The following is an 18255-nucleotide window of genomic DNA, read 5'->3' on the forward strand; positions in this document are numbered from 1 at the left end:
TATATTGTTCGCTGGTTTTTATTTTCTGTTTCTGCTGAGCAGGATATTTACAGGTACATAGGTCCCAAGAGATCATCTGCTTCAATGACCAGTCACTGTCTTAAGTCTCAGTGTACAGGGTTCCCTATCTGGCTTTAAGGCACTTTATTTAGTGTATTTTCTCTTACCTTGCTAGGTGTTAACTCATAGGGATCACACTTTCCTTGTATTCAGCCTCCTCATCCCCAGTTCCTCTTAGAATACCAAAAAAATTCCTAAACTCACTGAAGTCATTCCAAAAATGTTGAAATGTTGAAGAAATTTGGGGGAGAAAAAAAAAAGATCCATGAAAAAATACTTTAGAAAGTAATCTTTGGAGATCATTTACTGTAAGTATGATGTACACTACCTTATCAGTGAGAAGATGCAATACATTCCTAATATATATATATATATATATTTACACACGCATATATATATATATAAAATATTAAAATGACTAACAGATATTCAAGGAAAGGTCAAGAACCTAAAACAATGGATATTAAATAAATTAACGGTCTAGCAGATACAGGAAAAAAAAAAAAAGTCCCAAAACAAAACTAGCAATCAAATGTAATAATTGTTCCCATTAACATCAGGTGACCGAAGGAATGGACGCGATCGGGCGCGGGACACTCGGGGCAGAGGAGTTCTCCATGTTCTCCTCGGGGATCTTGGATTGTTCATTGTGTGCTGTCGTTTGGCTGCCAGAGATTCCCATCCCCAGCCCCTTCCCCTGGCTCCTCAGCATTCCCTGGTGCCCGGCTCAGCCTCGGAGGGCAGCTGAGGACAGAACACAGAACCCACCACGGCTTCCCCCAGCATTCCAAACACAACAATTTCTACAAGGACTAACCGGATCACGGCTTGTGCTTACTTCCTTCCCTCGCCTGCCCATCGTAAGTGGAGGTGTATTTTTAAACTGAAATAATCAGCTATTAGGGAAAAACAAAAACCCCTCCTGCGATTACCACCCTTGCTCATCGCCACTCGGATTTTCTAACGCAATTTGAGAATTAATGGCTAATCCTGAACCAAAGGAGCAGAATCTTTGCACGGTAGCAGTCACACCAAAAACATTTAGACATAGCGTTTTGTCACTTGGCTTTGCACGCTCAGGTCCACATTTACAGAATCCCAGCCGTGAAGACGGCAACGGAAACGGTAGGAAACAATCTTTTGTTCATAAGGAAATTCTAATTCAAGTTAGATTTCCGCTGATCAGATAACTCTTAAACAATTTTTTTTCTTTTTTTTCTTTTTTTTTTTTTTTTGTTTGAAGGCAAATATTGATCACAGTTTTGTTCAAAACCAAAAACACAACAACAAAAAACACCCAAGGGCCTTGTTCTTCTCAAAACGAGCGCTTTGTAAGAAAACAACGATGATTTCTAAAATATATCCTGTGTGGTCTTTTAAAAGTGAATTATCAAAAAACATTTTCCCAAAAATAAATTAGATAATTAAAAAAAAAGTCTTTTCCAGCATAGCTGGACATTAGGCTGTCCTCACTGAGCCATTAGTATTGCTGCTTTTCCCAAAATTTGGGTCGTTTTTTTCAAACCATATTTCAGCCAGCTGTTGTGTGGACCCATATGTTGAAGCTTTGGACCCCAAGCACATTTTATATTGTTTTGGATCAAGATTAGGGTCACAAAAAACAGGGTGATGCACATGGACTACTCCAATTTCTTGGCTTCTGAAAGTTTTTAAGCCAGCTTGAATGACTTTGTTAAATAGATCTACGTCTTCAAGGCCCCAACCTTGGATGGAGACATCAAAGCCACCCGCTCGAAGCAGGTCACCTTTGTAAATACAGGTGATACCAAAGCCATAGTTCCTCCAGAAACCTGTTTTCTGAGTGAAGGCAAAATGATTGTCACTAGGAACCTTTCCACTATAAACAATCTTTGGATCATACTGGCTAAAAATGATGGGAAAATACACTTGCTGACCCAAAACTGTGTTGGCTCTACACCGCTGGAGGAATTCTGTGGTAAACACTAAGTCAACATCACAGAAGAAAAGTAAAGATTCGTTCTGGAACTGAGAAGATCCGACTTCCAGAGCCAGTGCCCTTGAGAACTCCCCCGACACCGGCAGAACCTGCATGTCAGCCTTGGGGTATTTGGAGCGGTAATCTCTCATCAGCTCGATCTGCTTTGCTTTGTCAGGGTTGGAGTTGGAATTGAAAAGCAGGACAACCAACTTGACGTTCTGGTTTGGAATGAGGCACGTCTTTTCAAAATTTCCCATGAACCTCGCAAACATGTCGAACCGCCCGGAGAGGGGCATCAGGATGTTGATCTTCTTGTCTTTGAGCTCCTTCCTTTCTGCTTTGGACCTGCTGAGCTGGAAGGGGACAAACATCTTCAGCGAGTTGGAGAGGAAGGACAAGGACCCAGAATCCTGGTTGATTTTGCTGGCCAGCTCTTTGGCGTCCATCTCTTCGTGCTCCATGAACTGGACCTTGCTGAAGGTCTGCTGCAGGTACGCGTGCCTCCTCACGGGAACCGTCATCTTCTTCCCTTTGTGCTTCTTGTAGAGAAGCAGCAGGTCCAGCACGTACTCTGCTCCGTACATGGGGTTCACCCTGCGGTATCCATACTGTATCTCCTTGAAATCAATGATCCTCCCCCGCGTCTTGGCGTTGGCGTTGATCATTTCCATCACCTGCATCACGATGTCATCCAACGCCTCGCGCTGGGACGAGTCCATCCCTCTGCGGGGTGGCTGCCCGTCGGCACCCGAGTACAGATACTTCCCCGTAAGGAACTCCCACTCCAGGATCTCCTCGCGGTGGCGGGGCTGGAAGCGCATGAAGGAGGGCGGCATGCCCAGCTGCAGGTCCTCCTTGTGGATTTCAGTGTTGCTGTACTTGCTCATGAGCACGATCTCGCGGTGCAGCTGCACAGTGCGGTGGCGCAGCTCGGCGATCTTGCGGCTCAGCATGTAGCTGTGCAGCCTGTACTGGTACGGGGGGTTCTTGTTGGGGTGCAGCGTTATGGCTCGGTGGATCTTGCTGTTCCTCAGGTCACGGATGTAGCCTTTCTTGTTCTTCTCGTAATTCTCATAGAACAGCTGTTGCATCTAGGGGAGAGAGAGAGAGAGAGAGAGAGAGAGGAGAAGTCAGAGCCTGGCAGAGCTGACCCTGTGAACGTTTGCCCACGCTACCCTGCTGGGAGAGAATTCCCCCTCGCTCACAGGGCCAGAAGGCTTTCTGAATAAGCTGTGCTTGGGTTTAGGCACAGGTTGTAGCAATACCAGCTGCTATTCAAGGAAATTAAGAGGATTATTCATTGTGAACTGGTGAAAGAAACATCTATAATGGATTTGGGATTACTGCAGCCCATTCTAGAGGTATCACCGGCGGCCAAACAATTCTGCAGTAAGTCCATTGTAAGCTCATTTCACAACAACAACACACCATCACCAGGAAAATAACACCGTGAAGTGTTCACTGCAAAACTCTCATTATTCATTTGTTTCCCATTGTTTTCATATAAATAATAAAGAAGAATAAAAAGGGATGCCATGTACATACTAAGCAAATCGGACAACACCTTTTCCATTAAACCCAAATGACATTTAGGCATTAAAAATCCAGGTTTAGGCATTAAAAATGCAGGTTGCTGAATGTTTTAGTCAAGATGCCAAATATCCTAACCTCAAGTGCTGCAATGCAAAGCTACATCTGTCATTTTAAAATGTCAATGGACAGTAAAGTGCACCTGAGATTCCTAGAGTTCCAGAAGTCAAGTAATACAGGATGCACACGTACACCAGAATAAAAACATCTTTAACGTGGCATTTGCTATTTCAAAACAGGAAGCCAGTGAGCTGAGATTAGATTCACAAGTCTTAGGAAAGCAGACCAACCAGCTTTACAGTCCTCAGCAGCTCAGGCAGTAGCTGATATCGTGAAAGGCAAACCAGGATGATAATGTGGAAAATAAACTGAAAATAAAACCTTGAGACCAAAGGTATATACCAGCTTAGATAATGGAAATTTAAAAAGACCACGGGCAGATTCTATGTCACAGCATAAATGTCATCAACCTGCTAGAGCTGACACAGCACCCTCATTCAATATGGGATGCAATCTCTGTTACTGGCAGTAGAATCTGCCACAGGAAACAGAGCAATAAAGCTTGTGTAAAAGGTCAGCAAAGAGCCAAACTCAATAAAAGGGAGAAGGTCTCAAATATGATGGCAATCAAACAGAGCACTAAAAAGGAAATCACCAGGACAGAAACCTTCCTTTTACCAGCTGCTCAGAGCCAGCACAAGTCCTGTTTTATTAGGCCTTCGGTTGCATTTTTCCCATTATTGTGGACAGACACTGAAGCTCAGGGATAAAATTACACCTGGATTTAATTGCTCTATCTCAACAAGCTGCCTGTGTGCATGCTGAAACCTGACTTTGGGCGTATCGCCGCCAACAGCACGGAGCAGCCTGAGCCCACTGGGAGCAGGGATTGAATCTGAGCAAACGTAAATCACTGCAAAGGAGCGAGGGAGGGATTGCAGCAGGACTGAGAAAGAAAGGACGTTTATTTCGTGGGTCACCAGCAGTCCCCCACCCCCTTCTCCTTCAAGTTCACCTTCTTCCCGCTCTCCCCAAGTGATCCCTGCTGCGTGCACGCTGTCTGGGAGCAATCCAGGCCAGAGGATGGATGGATCTGCACAGAACGCAGCCAAAGGAGAACATCTTGGCCATGGCCCCTTGGCAGCCTCAGATGAGCTGCCTGTCGAGATGGATAATATCCCTTTAGAAGGCAAGCAGGACTGAACAGAGCGCCACGGGCAGAGGTTAGCCAGGCTTATCCCACGTCCAGCAGAGTTATCCAAACTGAATGAACCTCATGCTTTCCCAAGAAACACGTTTTTTCCACTCATCCAAAAGACTGTTCTTCATTTGTATCCCTGTATTGTTTCCTCTACTAATAAAGCTTTATGTTTTTGGTCACTTTGAACCTGGCTGCTGCTGTGAAGGGCTCTAGGAGACCTTAAATCACACCCACTTAGGGTCAGTCCTGTGAGCACCATTTATTGCAGTGGAGAGCTCTCATGAGAAGAACAGGCTCAGTCCAACACTGCAGGACCCACTAATTCTACTGACAACACTGATCTATCCTCTAACACTACACACATGTGAAACTACAAGTATTAAATGTATATGGTAACCAATTTCACTGACATTTTAACAACAACTATAGGCAGAGGCTTTTCCAGGAGTCCTGTGACATCAGATAAAAATTCTTAAATCACATCATTAGGCCACCATTATTTAAAGGAAAATTTACAATAGGATTTAATTTCAAGTCTTGTTTTGAATTTATAAGACAACAAAATCAAGACCATGCAGCCTGAATGCATTTACTCCAAAATTGCTACCTAGGGCATTCTGAAGAGGAAACCATGACAAGCAGAAAGGCTTTCAGATTACACAACGAAGTTTTAATAGAATACTGATGGGTAGGAAAATGTTATGAAACATCCCAATGGAAGTAAAGATAGCAACCCCTAGCAAATGGCACAAATTAAAATTAAGAAGTATATTTTAAAGCTCTGGCTTGCCACACAGGAGTAACCTCTTAGGTAGACCAGTTACCTTCTAATACTCCTTCCTGCCCCCTCCCAAAAGTAGCTTGCTTCAAAAACTGAGAATAAAACCTATCTCAGCAAGCCTTTAGTGGGGCTCCAACACAAAGCAATTTACAACTGAAGCATCAATTAACATGCACCTTGCTCCAGCCAAGAAGGTGGCAACTGCCCGAGCCCTGCCTCTGGCCAACCCTGCCGTGCAGCTAATGAGAAGCACCACAGTAGCCCGGCTTTTATATAATCCCATTTTTCAGGAGAATGCCTTGCAAGGCTGGCACATTCCATGTTTTCTCTGTGAAGTCTCCCCCTCTCCTGCTGCAGTGTCCCCCCTGTCCCTGGCACTCAGCAGCAGGCACGGGCTGTGCCAGGATCCCGCAGCTCCGATCCCCCCAGGGAGCCAAGGTACACCCCACACCAGCAGGAAACACAAAGAAGGGTGGTGGAAGGGGTTAAACAACTCCCTACAGAGAGTACAAGGAGTTACAAACCATTGCTTCACAGTGGCACCGAGTGCTGCACACAAAGCCCGAGTGGCCAGTGGCCAGCAGAGCAGTTTAACCCTTCTCGGGCCGAGGCACTGGTGGACACTGGACCCAGGGCCACGGAAGGGCTGTGAGGCCCCAGGGCTTTGTGCCAGAAACCAGCCCCACATGGATTCTCTTTGCTCACCCACACCTACACACTCGAAGGAGATGAAGGAAACGAGCAGCTCCCTCCGGGCCATTTGACAGCTCCACCAACACTGATTTGCCCAAATCATTAAGGCTCCCCAGCACTGGGTTCAATCACAAACAGGGGCAATGCCCACCTATCACCAATCATTGCCAATATAATTTCTTACCATATGTGGGTCCAAAGCACTGTGCTAAATATCACCAATTAGCACACACTGGCTTTTGACTCCATGCAACACTGGACAGCCGTAAGGAAGACACAAAATCAGAATTAACTCTTGTGTACATCACCAATAGGTGGGTGGAAGAAGGCCATAGAGAAGGGAATACCTGTGATTTATTTGCTTCTCCCAGTCACTAAAGACACACGTGGGGACTGACACAAGCCCAGGACATGCACGTCTCCCACAGACATTACGTGCCAAATTCCCCATGCCTGTTACCAGAGTCTTGAGAGCTGAACTCTTGCAAACTCTTCTTCTAGTGAAACTGGTTTTTCTATGATTCTTTTTTTTTTTTTAAAAAAAAGAACCTTTCATGGATATTAATTTTGCAATGATTATATTCTAAGCATGCTTTATTCTAGTGCAGAGCACTGAGAGCATAGGGATACAAAGAAGAGCTACTCTTTATTGACCACTATTTACTCTAGACCTGTTGAAGCCTTAAAAACCCTAATGTTCCCCAAACCATTAGAGACTGAATGTTTAAACTGTGGTACAGCTGTTGTGGGCACTGCTGGCTCATGTCCAAAAGACCAACTGAAAGGAGAGAGTGTTATGTTCTTCATTTTAAATGAAGAAGTCTTTTGCAGGCCAAAAAAAAGTGTACTGGAGAAAATAGACTTTAAAAATAAGACCAGTTTATGCAGAAACTGGCCCGCAGCCACGGATTAGCCCCCGAGGGCTTTCTCTCACAGCTCCAGATTGTGCTACCAGAGCCCAGAAAACACAGCCCCACAAGCCTCAGGAACAGCAATCATGGATAAGACATGTTCTGTGGCAGGTTTCGAAATGCCCAAGATGGGTTTCAATACAAAGCCCAGCTAATTGAAAGCCCAATGATGGTTAATGTCACCGAGCTCAGAGCACCTCTGTCAGGAGGGGATGAGGATGTGGGTCCCAGTGTGGAGCTGTTCTGCTACAGGAGCAATGCAGGTGCTGGGACAGCCCCACAGCTCTGCAGCCAAAGCCAGGCAGGATGCTCAGGTCCATCTCCTCCTCACAAAGATGTGCCACAGCTGGAGGCAAGGGGGCAGCTCCTGCTGAAAGGAAATTAAAGTCCTTCTGCTACCTCATCCCAAGGAACTGCACCAGCACCATTTTGCCACTTTGCACTGATTAACCACAACACATCTCCAGTTTTCTGGTTTATACATCACCAATACAGCTCAACTGATGAAAAATTTTGCCAAGGGAAAGGAGCAGCAGCATTTTGTGACTTCCCTCTGTTAGAGGGGAAGACTGTAGGGACACCCTGGATACAACTCTGCGTATTCAGGGTTCTTTCTGTTTAAATCCTGATGCTTTATATCCCACAGCTAAACACTGACATGACTGAAGCCACTCCTCAGACAGAGTTATTATGGTGGAGACAAACACAGGGAAGTAATGGATAAACACTCACTTCCAGTGAACTTGGCCACTCATTCATGGCTTTAAGCTCCCCAGTTGCCACTACAGGAAAGGATGCAGGAAATGCCACTTGCTGCTGGGAGATCAGACTTTCCTCTCAGCTGGCAGGTGAAGCCCTGAGCTCTGGAGCACGATTAAATGATGTGTTTCTTCAGACAAGTCACTTCTCACACAAATTTCATCATGTACTGCTGGTTCACGTTTGCTTTGTTTCATAAAGAGAGGCAACAAAATCATCCTGAGCAGTCAGTACTCAAAATTTCCATGGCTGGGGCAGCAGAGGCAGATGTGACCTCTGAGTGCAGTAAGCCCAGGCATGCTCTGAAGCAAGAAGTTTATTCTGCACAACACAAATGCCTCTTCTCATATGATCCTAAGTGGAACAGTGCTGGTCTCACTCAAGAGCCTTGCAGTGCCTCCTGCACTGCTCTCCTCTCCAAAGTATTCCAGAAAGGAAGCCAAGAACTCAGGCAAGTTTCAAGCACAGCAAACTCAAGGTCATTGAATTCCCAAGGAATCTGTGAATTAGGAGAGTTACTGCTGGAGTTCAAGCTTTTGTGAACCATACCAAGTAGCTGTTTAATTAAACAAGTGTTTTTATCCCAATCCTTTCTTGTTTAAGCAAGTAGAAGAGCTTAAAAATTACTTATTCATTTACAGTTTCTCAAACCAAGCAGCCTTTAAAGTATTTCCAGCTTGGCAAGGGAAAGAAGAAAACCTGCAAAAATGAATGGGTCTTCAAAACTGGCATTGAGTACCTCACCTCTGACCCTGAGCTCCACAATCTCATTACCCAAAACCTACACGTGGGAGCAGTCCAAGGCACTTGGGAACTGAGATCCTCCAGCCAGGAGGCAGAGAGCTTCCCTCCTCCTGGCCCTGCACTAAACTGAGCTTCATGGTCTAAATGAGGATACAGAAACCAGATAAAACAGAATGTGCCAGTGAGGATATTTAGATTTAACAGTGTAAACCTTAGGAGAGCTGGATGTGACTTGGAGGTTTTTGTCCAAAAGGTTCTGATTTGACAGAAACAAAAACAAGTAAAATACCACTAAACATTAACAAATGTTCTTCACTACAGCTATTGAAGAAGCAGAACATGGTAGGTGCAAATGACTAATTGTCATTGGGATTGCCTGAGAAAGTGTAATCAAAAGTTGCTCCTAACATAATTTCCAAATTACGAGTGCTGGTGCAAAGTGCTGCTCCTCACAAGGCTCGCCCTTGCTCAAGTCAAGGCTCTGACCCATGGGGCAAATGATTCAGCTCTCCCTCTCCAGCCTCTGTCCCACATCCAAACAAAACCAGGGACACAGTGACTCCCTGCTGATTGCTCATTCAAAGGCCAGACTCAGGGATGATGCCAGATTACTTGCCCGCTGAATCTGCTGCATCTCAGCATTTCTTTTCCTTGTTGTCAACTCCACACTTTTACTCCACAGTACAGGCAGAGCACAAGAAAACTTGTTTTTCATTATGCATTTCAACAGGCCCGTGAAAGCCAGAGCCACAGCCCTGGAAGTCTGTATCTGCTCTTTCTCATGCAAAGTGTTAAGATTCCAGAGGAGCAGCACATGACCCTTGAAGGGGAGTTTCTTGGAGATGATGAGCAGAAAGCTTCTGACACTCTGGCCAATATATTTTGGATGCTAAAAACAGACTTAGAGGGATGCAGTCTCCTCTGAACACAGCCTACAGAAGAGAAGACCTCTTCTGGACTGCTGTGTGATTTTCCACCATGTGTTTTCAAGAAGCAGTAATGTAATCAATTTAGAAATACTTTTGTTCATGGAATTCAAAGATTCCTATTTGGGAGCTGCTTTCCACATCCAGTGGTTTCGTAGGAGCTGTGAGCCATGATGGATGAGGAGCCTTTTTGGTCCACTTGGCAAGGCTACCAAAAGCTGCTGCTTAAAGGGGAGTGGAGAAGAAACCCTGGAGAAATTTCAGCTGCAGCCCAGGCAGCCACCCACCATCTCAGCATCAGCCCAACATCAGAAACCCAAGCTGGAGCAGCCCAACATCAGAAACCCAAGCTGGAGCAGCACAGCCTCCCTGCCAGACTGGATGGGGACAGCAGTGCTCCTGCATCACACACCACCCCAGAGCTCTGCCAACACCAGACTCTGCAAGAAGCCCAGGGGAAGCAGTGGCTCCAGGGGCTCTGTCTGCAGGATCCCTCCCTGCCAGTCCTGCCCATGTGTGCCCACCAGCACAGCTCCTGCTGCTGCAGGATGTTTCAGGACCCTCCACCCCAGAGCAGGCACAGGGGGACAATGTCACAGTACCAGCAATGAAGGACAGGGCTGAGGCAGTCAGCACAAAGCTCTGAATCTCTCTTGAGCCTTCACAGGAGATTACTGTGAATTTAATTAGGCAAAGATTCAGCCTCACAATAGCTGCAGTTCTTCCCTGCATGTAAAAAGGTGGGGGTGTATTTTAAAAAACAGATTCATTTGCAAGACATTCATCACTTCCAGCTTAAGCAGAACCATTTTGGATGAGGAGAGCCACAGCCCCTTTTTCATGGCAACAGACCATGATTGCTCATCCTTTGAGAAGATTTGTGTCAGGAATACACCTTTAGGAAAGGGCAAGGAAGGAAGCTGGAAATGCTGAATTAAATCCCCAAGACAAGGCCAACTGCTCAACTGCCTGTGTCAAAGCTGCTGCCCTCAGAGCTGCAGTGCCAGAATAGCCTCAAAGAGAGAGAGCATCTTCCATAACTTCATTTAAAAATCCATCTGCATCATGCTTTCCTAACAACTGATGTAAAAGCACTTCTCTGCCAGCCACATCAGTATCAGCTGATGAAAACTCACAGAAAACTGGAAAATATAACATTTCTAATTCCTCTGCTGGTGAAGCCTCCTCCCAGATGCCACAACAGCCACTCCATGGGTGCTGCTGTGCTGTGCCTCTGCCAGGCAAGCAGCAGGAAGAAGGGATGTTGTTCAGGAGGAACTCTTGAAACCTCAGCCCCTTGCGAATTGCTGATGGCCTGTCCCTAGGAGGTGGCAGCTGCACACCACTTGAAGCTGGTGGGGTTATCTGAAACACAGAACCAGCCAGCATGCAAGTAACACTCAGGGCTCTCTCTGTCCACTTGGTCCTGCTGGAACAACGAGGCTCTGCTCGTGTCTCACTGGCGTCACCTGGTTTGCAACAGCACAAAGGACAAGGTGATGGTGAACACTGTGCATGGCACAGCCATCCTCCAGGCTTGGATCTCACTGAGTGCTCCAATGGTGCTCTCCAGCTGTTTTCTCCAGGGTCATGCTGAGATATCCGTGGTTGGCTGCTGCTGAAGGCTGCTCTGCTCCAAGCTGGCAGCATGAGGCTGTGCTGGGCTTCCTGCTCAGGTCTGCTGTCTGCAGCAATCACAGTCACAGCAATCACAGAATATTCTGAGTTGGAAGGGACCCAGAGGGATCACTGAGTCCAACTCCTAAGTGAATGGCCCATACTGGGATGAAACCCACAACCTTGGTGTTATTAGCACCATGCTCAGCCAGCTGAGCTCATCTCAGTACACCCCTCCCTGGCATCCAGCAATGAAGGAGGAGCTCAAATTAAACTGGATTTAAAAGAAATCTCCTTTTACTCCTGTTGGAAGAAAACTAGAACGAGCTATGGAGTTCCTCACAGACCTCCCACAGAACCAGTGCCCAGACACAACATTTGTGACACAGGCAGAGGGATTCACTCCTCTTTCACCCTCCTGTGAGCTCAGAGTGGTTTTTCATCTTCAATCTGGTTTTTCAGCCAGAGCCACCATTTCTGGAGCTGGTTTGAAGACTGCCTCCAAGGGCCTGGACTCAATCACCAGCTTGTTTCACACGGGGAGCAGCACAGGGTGACAGTTTCCAGGGCTCACCAAAGCTGCACAGCATTGTTCTCAAGTGTCTATATGAAACGCGTGCACTTTTTTTTTTTCCCAAAGAATTGTTTAGCAATTGCTCCAAGGAGGGGAGGGAAATAAAGTCACAAACCCTTGTTTTATGTGGAGAAGCCACATGTTTCAGTCAGCCCACGAGGATCCACAGCTGAGCCCTGGCCTGGGGAGAGCAGAGCTTTAGGAGGCTGTGGTGGTAATGAGCAGTAACGCAGCTGCTGCAGAAAGAATTTCCACAGTGAGATGATGATTGCACAAGGGCTCCTCAATGCTTGTACCATTACCACGCACGACTTACAGCCTTCCTGCTCTTCTGGGCTGAGTTTAAAAACAAAATCTGCCCTTTGTCTCATCACTGGAAAACACATGTACATCATCCAGTGGAGACGTGGCACTGCCAGAACCATTCCATGACAAGGTCCCTGCCTCAAACAGCTCTGCCATCTAAAATAAGTGCAATACATGGCAGCTGGGTTAGAGAAGATACAGCTCCTTGATCAATAAGGGATCAACAGGCGAGGTTTGCCCATTCAGAGGGCTGATAAATCTCTCAAGAATTTGCCTTTCCTGCCCTGTAACCCAAAAGCACCATAAATTGAGCATTAATAGCTCTAACTACAAAGGTCACCTATTTTTATTGCTTGCTTTGCTGAAGCATGAGGGATAATATATTTAAAACAAGTCACTTTTTAGGAGAAAGCAGTGACTTACTAATTACTCATTTGGATAGGGGTTGGCAGGGTGGGTGCAGATTCAACACCCTGGAAAGAAAAATGGTGAAAGAAGGGAAAAGGGGTGAGAGAAGGGAAAAAGGTAATGAAAGAAGGGAGAAGCATGTGCACAGGTCTGGGACCAACCCATTCCTCTGCAGTTTCACATATGCTCAGAACTAGAAGGAAGGCAACATCTTTCTAGGCAGCCACAGTTTTTTATTGTCCTCCTGTCAGTGGAACAACTTTCTCATGATTAAAACGAGCTGTCAGGCAGACTGGCATTTCCCTCCTGGCCGTGTCCAAGGCAGCCCGTTCGTTCAAATATGGTTAAAGATTTCACACAGTGTTGCTGGCTAACTGTATATGGTCTGAGGTTTTCTGCAAGTTTGCTGTCTGGCACAGCTTGGACAAGGAACAAGCAGCATTACTCTGCAGCACTCTGTAACCAAGTGCCTCTTGCATTACACACAGTCTGTCAGAGCCAGGGCTTCACCTCCACAGGGGTGTTTAAGCCTTGCTGATGTTCACCATCCATCATCCAGCTCTGACAAAAAGAATATTCAACTGCTCCCTTTCTAATGCTCTAAATTAAAACAGGAGATGTGGATGCTGATAAATCCAATTATGCTGAATGTAAATGCATTAGAAATGGAAAGGAAAAAAAAAACAGTCTCAAATACTCACACAGCTTGGGGAAGGATTTGCTAATCACACAACACAAGTTAACTCTCTTTTGAATATTAGCCACACATACAAAGATTTTTGGGTCTTTCTAGGGTCTTCTTTGCTTCCAACCTGGGGCACACTTTGTTCTGCTGGCTGCAGCCAAGCTGCCACAGGCTCCAAACCTTGTGCCCATTGCCTGCAGCTACCATGGCTTGGTCCCTCCATCCCTCCAGCTGAGGCCTGCAGCCTACGAGCCTCAGCTTGCACCCAGCTGCTGCTTCCTGTCCCTCTCCCTTGGCCACTGCAGCCTCTCTAGATTTGGAAACCAAGCAGCTTGGAGGAATTTGTCATTTTCATTAGTGACTTTCCCATACTCCACTGACATTTTTCCACTCATCTGGGAGACAGGGGCGATGGGAGATCTGCTGGGTGGGTTTGCCTGTTGGGTCAAGGTCCTGCTCCTGTGAGCAACCCCACGTGTGCTCAACAGAGAGAGGCAGGGAGGGAGGAAAAGCATTGCTGAGAATGCAGAAGGAGCTTTAGCCAACAGATGGAGAAGGCCAGTGGAGTCTGCAGCTTCCTTCAGCAGACAGCAATGCCTTGTCTTCTTATGACCCAGTTTTAGTTGCTGATCGAGGACATTTCAGGGATTTGACTCGTGAATAGCAAATTACTTGTGCTGGCTTTGCCAAAAAGCCTTCTCCTTGCTGCAGGAAGCCTGGGTTGCTTTGAAGTAGCTCCTGAACCAAGACAATTTACAGCCTGACAGCCTAAAGCTGCACTGGAACGGGCCCTGGTGTCCTCGGGGGGCTGTAAATCACCGTGGCTCAGAGGCAGCAGGCAGGGTCCTGCATGGGGACTGTGTTCCTCTGCTGTGCCACAAAGGCACGGCCACGAGGGAGCCAGAGCCCTTCAATGGGGCTTTCAGAGGGACACACAGCACGGCTTTCTGCCCTTTCCTCAGAACTCCTCCGAGATATCCCCGCAGCATCTGAACTGCAGGTTGTTCCTGAGCTCAGTGCGGTTTTCAGCTGAGCTAATCCGGGCTCTGACGTGCATCCCATGAGCAAATAGGTGCTCCCAACTCCTAGCCAAGAGCAGGCTTGGAAACCTCCATCAAGAGCCAGCTTTTGGGAACAGGCTCAGCTGGTGGCAGAGGGATCCAGGCCTGACTCAGTCCTGGGGGCTGCACCTTGTGTCAGAAAACCAAATGGGCACTGACACATTATGTGAGTCTTGAAAGAGCAGCACTGCTCAGCACAGCTCATCTGTCAGGGCCCAGAGGCACCCCCAGAGCCCTGGGTGGGAGGACAGCTCTCACTCTGCTCAAGGACATCTGTCAGGGACGTCCTCCATAGCCACAACCTGAGCTGGGATGCCCAATCCAGCAGTGCTTTTCTCTGAAGACTACAGAAAGAGCTTTGCATGGATTCTCACCCCCATTTCACGGCTGTTTTGCCCATCCCCATTGGGGATTTCCCATCCCAGAGCCAGGGAATGTCATGCAGGCTGCGGGACCGTGCTCTTCATCAAGCCCTGCCTTGTCTTGATGTCAATGCCAAAGTCAAATATAATCCACCCACCCAAACCAGATGTTAGAAACCTGTCTGCCTCTCTTCAGCTGTCCTCTGAGGTCTGGCCCCCTGTCAAATGCCTGAGGCTAGAGTTTTCTTTTTTATTTTTAAGGCAATGATAATATGTTCAAAGGCTCTTTCTTCTGTTTGGAGAGAGCAAATCTACACCTGGTCCAGAAGTGCTTCAATACACACCAGCAACTAGCAAATCTCTGCCTCTGAGAGAAGTTTGGCCACTTGACTTTCAAAACAGTTGTTTCCTCCCTTCACAGAAATTTTAACAGCTAATTCAGTAGTGCCACAGAAAGAGAGGCAACAAATCGAGCCAAATCTGTTCAGTGTGCCACCTTTTTGTCAAGCAAACTGTCAGAAGAGAATTTTTATTCTCCCCTCTGGAATGGCATTTATTTCTACAGATCTTTAAGCCAGAAGAATACAGAGATGATCTCCTGGACATTTGTTTTCCATGGAAACAGTGCATTGCTGGATATTTCTCACAGATAGAAAAGGAGAGGAGCAAAGACAGAGGGAGAGTAGAAGGGAGAAGGACAGATCAGACCAGAAGGGGCAAGTTGGCAGCACCATTGTGCTGTCTCATAGTACTTCTTAAGTAAGAACCTCCTTTTGGGTACTTTATGTCCTAAAAAAACCCCAACACGTAGCAGGAGTCTGTGTTGTGCAAAGATGAGAGATGGAAAGCATTAAGCTGACCTTAAAATGTAGCTCAGGGGCCTGGTGCATCCCAGACTGTTTGGTATTAGCATTATCCAGAAAAGCAGCATTGCAGGATATTGGAGAAATCTATATCCGGATATTAAAACTAGTATTGAGTAAACTGTGAGGAGTGACTATCACAATCTGGTCAGACCACAAGCTTAACAAAGCCTAGGAAATAAAGCACTGTGACTAATTTGAAGCACATTAAAAGAAATCACATACAAACCCCACTAAATCCATCAACTCCCAAGGACTCTTCTTTGCCTCGTTTAGAAGGGGAGAGGACACAAACACATGAGATTTGCACAACATGTTGTAGTGCTCACTGCTTTATGCTCATTTTCAACCAAAGTACTGCCTGTTCTTGAGGACTGGGATTTCACACTTGGAGGATTTCTAAGAAAGAGGTTTTATGGCTGGGACTGAAGTGACGTGGCCAGAACATGAGGACCCAGCAGAGTCCTGACCCCAGCAGGCACTGTCCCCTGGCAGCAGGGATGAGTGCCCAGGTTCTGGGACCCACCAGCAGAGAAACAGCATCATCTCAGCAGATGTACAATGTTATTTGCAATGAGACAAGAATTCTATCAAAGAAAACCTCCCTCCCCCTGGAAATCCACGTTCCTGGGCTCCCTGCATGTTGCATTTCTCCTGTGGCATTGCCCTCCTGTCCACTCTGCAGGGGACAGAAACCACCCAACCCAGCCTCTCTGCTTTGTCAAAAGGTTAAAGGGAAAGTAAAACAACCCCACAGCATCAAAAAACCCACATCAAAACCCAACCCTACCCACAACATCCTTCTCATCTTCATCCCTCAGACAACGCACACTGGTACTGAGACTGGAATTGTCTTGAAAGGACATTTATCTGCTCAGGGCCTGCTTTGTGCTCCACAGGAGAGCAGCTGGACAGGGATCAGGTGGCTCAAGGCCACGAGAAGTGTGTGGTTACAAGAGCTGATGGCTCACTCAAGGTGGCAGCAGGAGCTGAGCAGTCCTGCACAGACACCCTGTTAGATAGGAAGTGGTGCGATAAATGCCAGCCTGGAAATTTCCTTACAGGAAAAGAGAAATACTGGAGACTGGAAAAGAGCAGATGACAGCAAGAGGTTGTAGTTTATGAGAGCAGTTGAGACCACTGCTAATAATTTGTGCCCTGAATGCTGCAGAATGCCAGGAGCACTGAACTTTGTGAATCATGATGCAGGTTTGTAAGAGATGCACTAATTCATGCCACTACTGAATGATATCAAATCCAAATGTCAAATCCACTCCAAACCCAGGGGTGACTTAGCCAGCTCTAGATTCGGTTTCTTTCTTCACTTCCAAGTTACAGAAACCATTACCCTGACATAATGGTTTAGGTTTTAATAGCATGAATCTTTTGGCCATAACCATGAAGGAAAAAAACAAAACAATAATAAATCTGTAAGCCTCAGTGGCAAGCAAAAGAATGTAATCTTGATTCTCTTGCCCACTGAATAATTATGCTTACATCATGCTAAAATAAAAGTCCACATTCTGCTTTCTGTTATTAAAAATACAAGGAAGAGATCAAACTGTCCATATATATGGAATTATAAAACCAAGCCATATATCACCCAGACCAAAGTATGTAATCACGACATAACAAACGGAGTTTAATACTCAGCGGAAACCACAGCTCTGGAAGACATTTAAAGGAATATTTCCATTTTCCTAGGTACTATATCAGGTTCTTGGCCAGACATTTTTGATTGCACTGTACTAAAAATACAGTCCTAGTTTCAGAAGACAAAAATTTTCGAAGCATGACGAAATGTGAAAGGTAATTGCAATGCACCGCTGAGCTATTTTATTACATTATCTAACATCTTTAAAGAGTAGATTAGCTCACAGTGCAAACATTCTGGTTTCCCTGATGTTTGAGTCCTGGCAGCGACACAAGCAGCAGGAAGGGCTGTGCCTGAAGACAGGAGAGTGGTGCTAGTGAGCTTCTGGAGCAGCTTTCCATCCAAGAACGTTGTGGAAGAGCTGCAGCCCCTTTGCCGAGGCGCTCTGGGAAGATGCTGGGAGAGGTGTGTGATCTCCTGCCAAGCCCTCCTCAGCAAAACTGAAACAGCCAAAGGTTTATCAGCACCAACTGGGTCTCACTGCTGACATAAACCAGGGGGGAGCTGATCTGAGAAGCTGCTGGAGCTCCACAGCCCCACCAAGCACTTGCAGTGGGCAAGAGCTGCCTCCCCTCAGCTGCCTTCATTTAACCCTAATTTCTTCCTACCTTCATTTAACCCTAACTTCTTCCTACCTTCATTTAACCCTAACTTCTTCCTACCTTCCTTTAACTCCAACTTCCTACCTTCATTTAACCCTAACTTCCTTCTATCTTCATTTAAACCTAACTTTTTTATACCTTAATTTAACTATAACTTCTTCCTACCTTCATTTAACCCTAACTTCCTACCTTCCCAGAAGGAACAGCACAGTGCTAATGTGATAATACCTTAAGAACTAAGGCTGCCCCAAATCACAGATGCTCAGCTCTTAGGAAAAGGACACAAGCCTGGTGAGAAACAGCAGCTGTGGAGAGAGCAGAAGGGACTCGCTACACCTGCAACAAATAACTCACTGCAGTGGATGAGATTTGTGCTCCACAAATCTCTGTTTACCTAGGAAATCCATATTTACAATGGCTGTGGTTATGTGTTCCTTCTACTCCCGCCAGTTACAACCAGGAGCAGGGGGAGCCTCCTCCAGCTGCTCCATTATTCCC

At 46.3% G+C, this 18255-nt stretch overlaps 1 protein-coding gene across 1 annotated transcript in view; it reads right to left on the reverse strand.

The window, feature by feature from the left end:
* CHSY1 (chondroitin sulfate synthase 1) overlaps positions 1–18255 on the reverse strand; it is a 75166-nt gene continuing 56911 nt past the window's right edge. Inside the window, exon 3 of the mRNA XM_066558995.1 lies at positions 1–3111. Coding sequence (XP_066415092.1) covers positions 1519–3111 — 1593 coding nt within the window. The 3' untranslated portion in view covers positions 1–1518. The remainder of the gene's footprint in view (positions 3112–18255) is intronic.

Source organism: Molothrus aeneus, chromosome 13, assembly GCF_037042795.1.
Source record: "Molothrus aeneus isolate 106 chromosome 13, BPBGC_Maene_1.0, whole genome shotgun sequence".
NCBI classification, from domain to species: Eukaryota; Metazoa; Chordata; class Aves; order Passeriformes; family Icteridae; genus Molothrus; species Molothrus aeneus.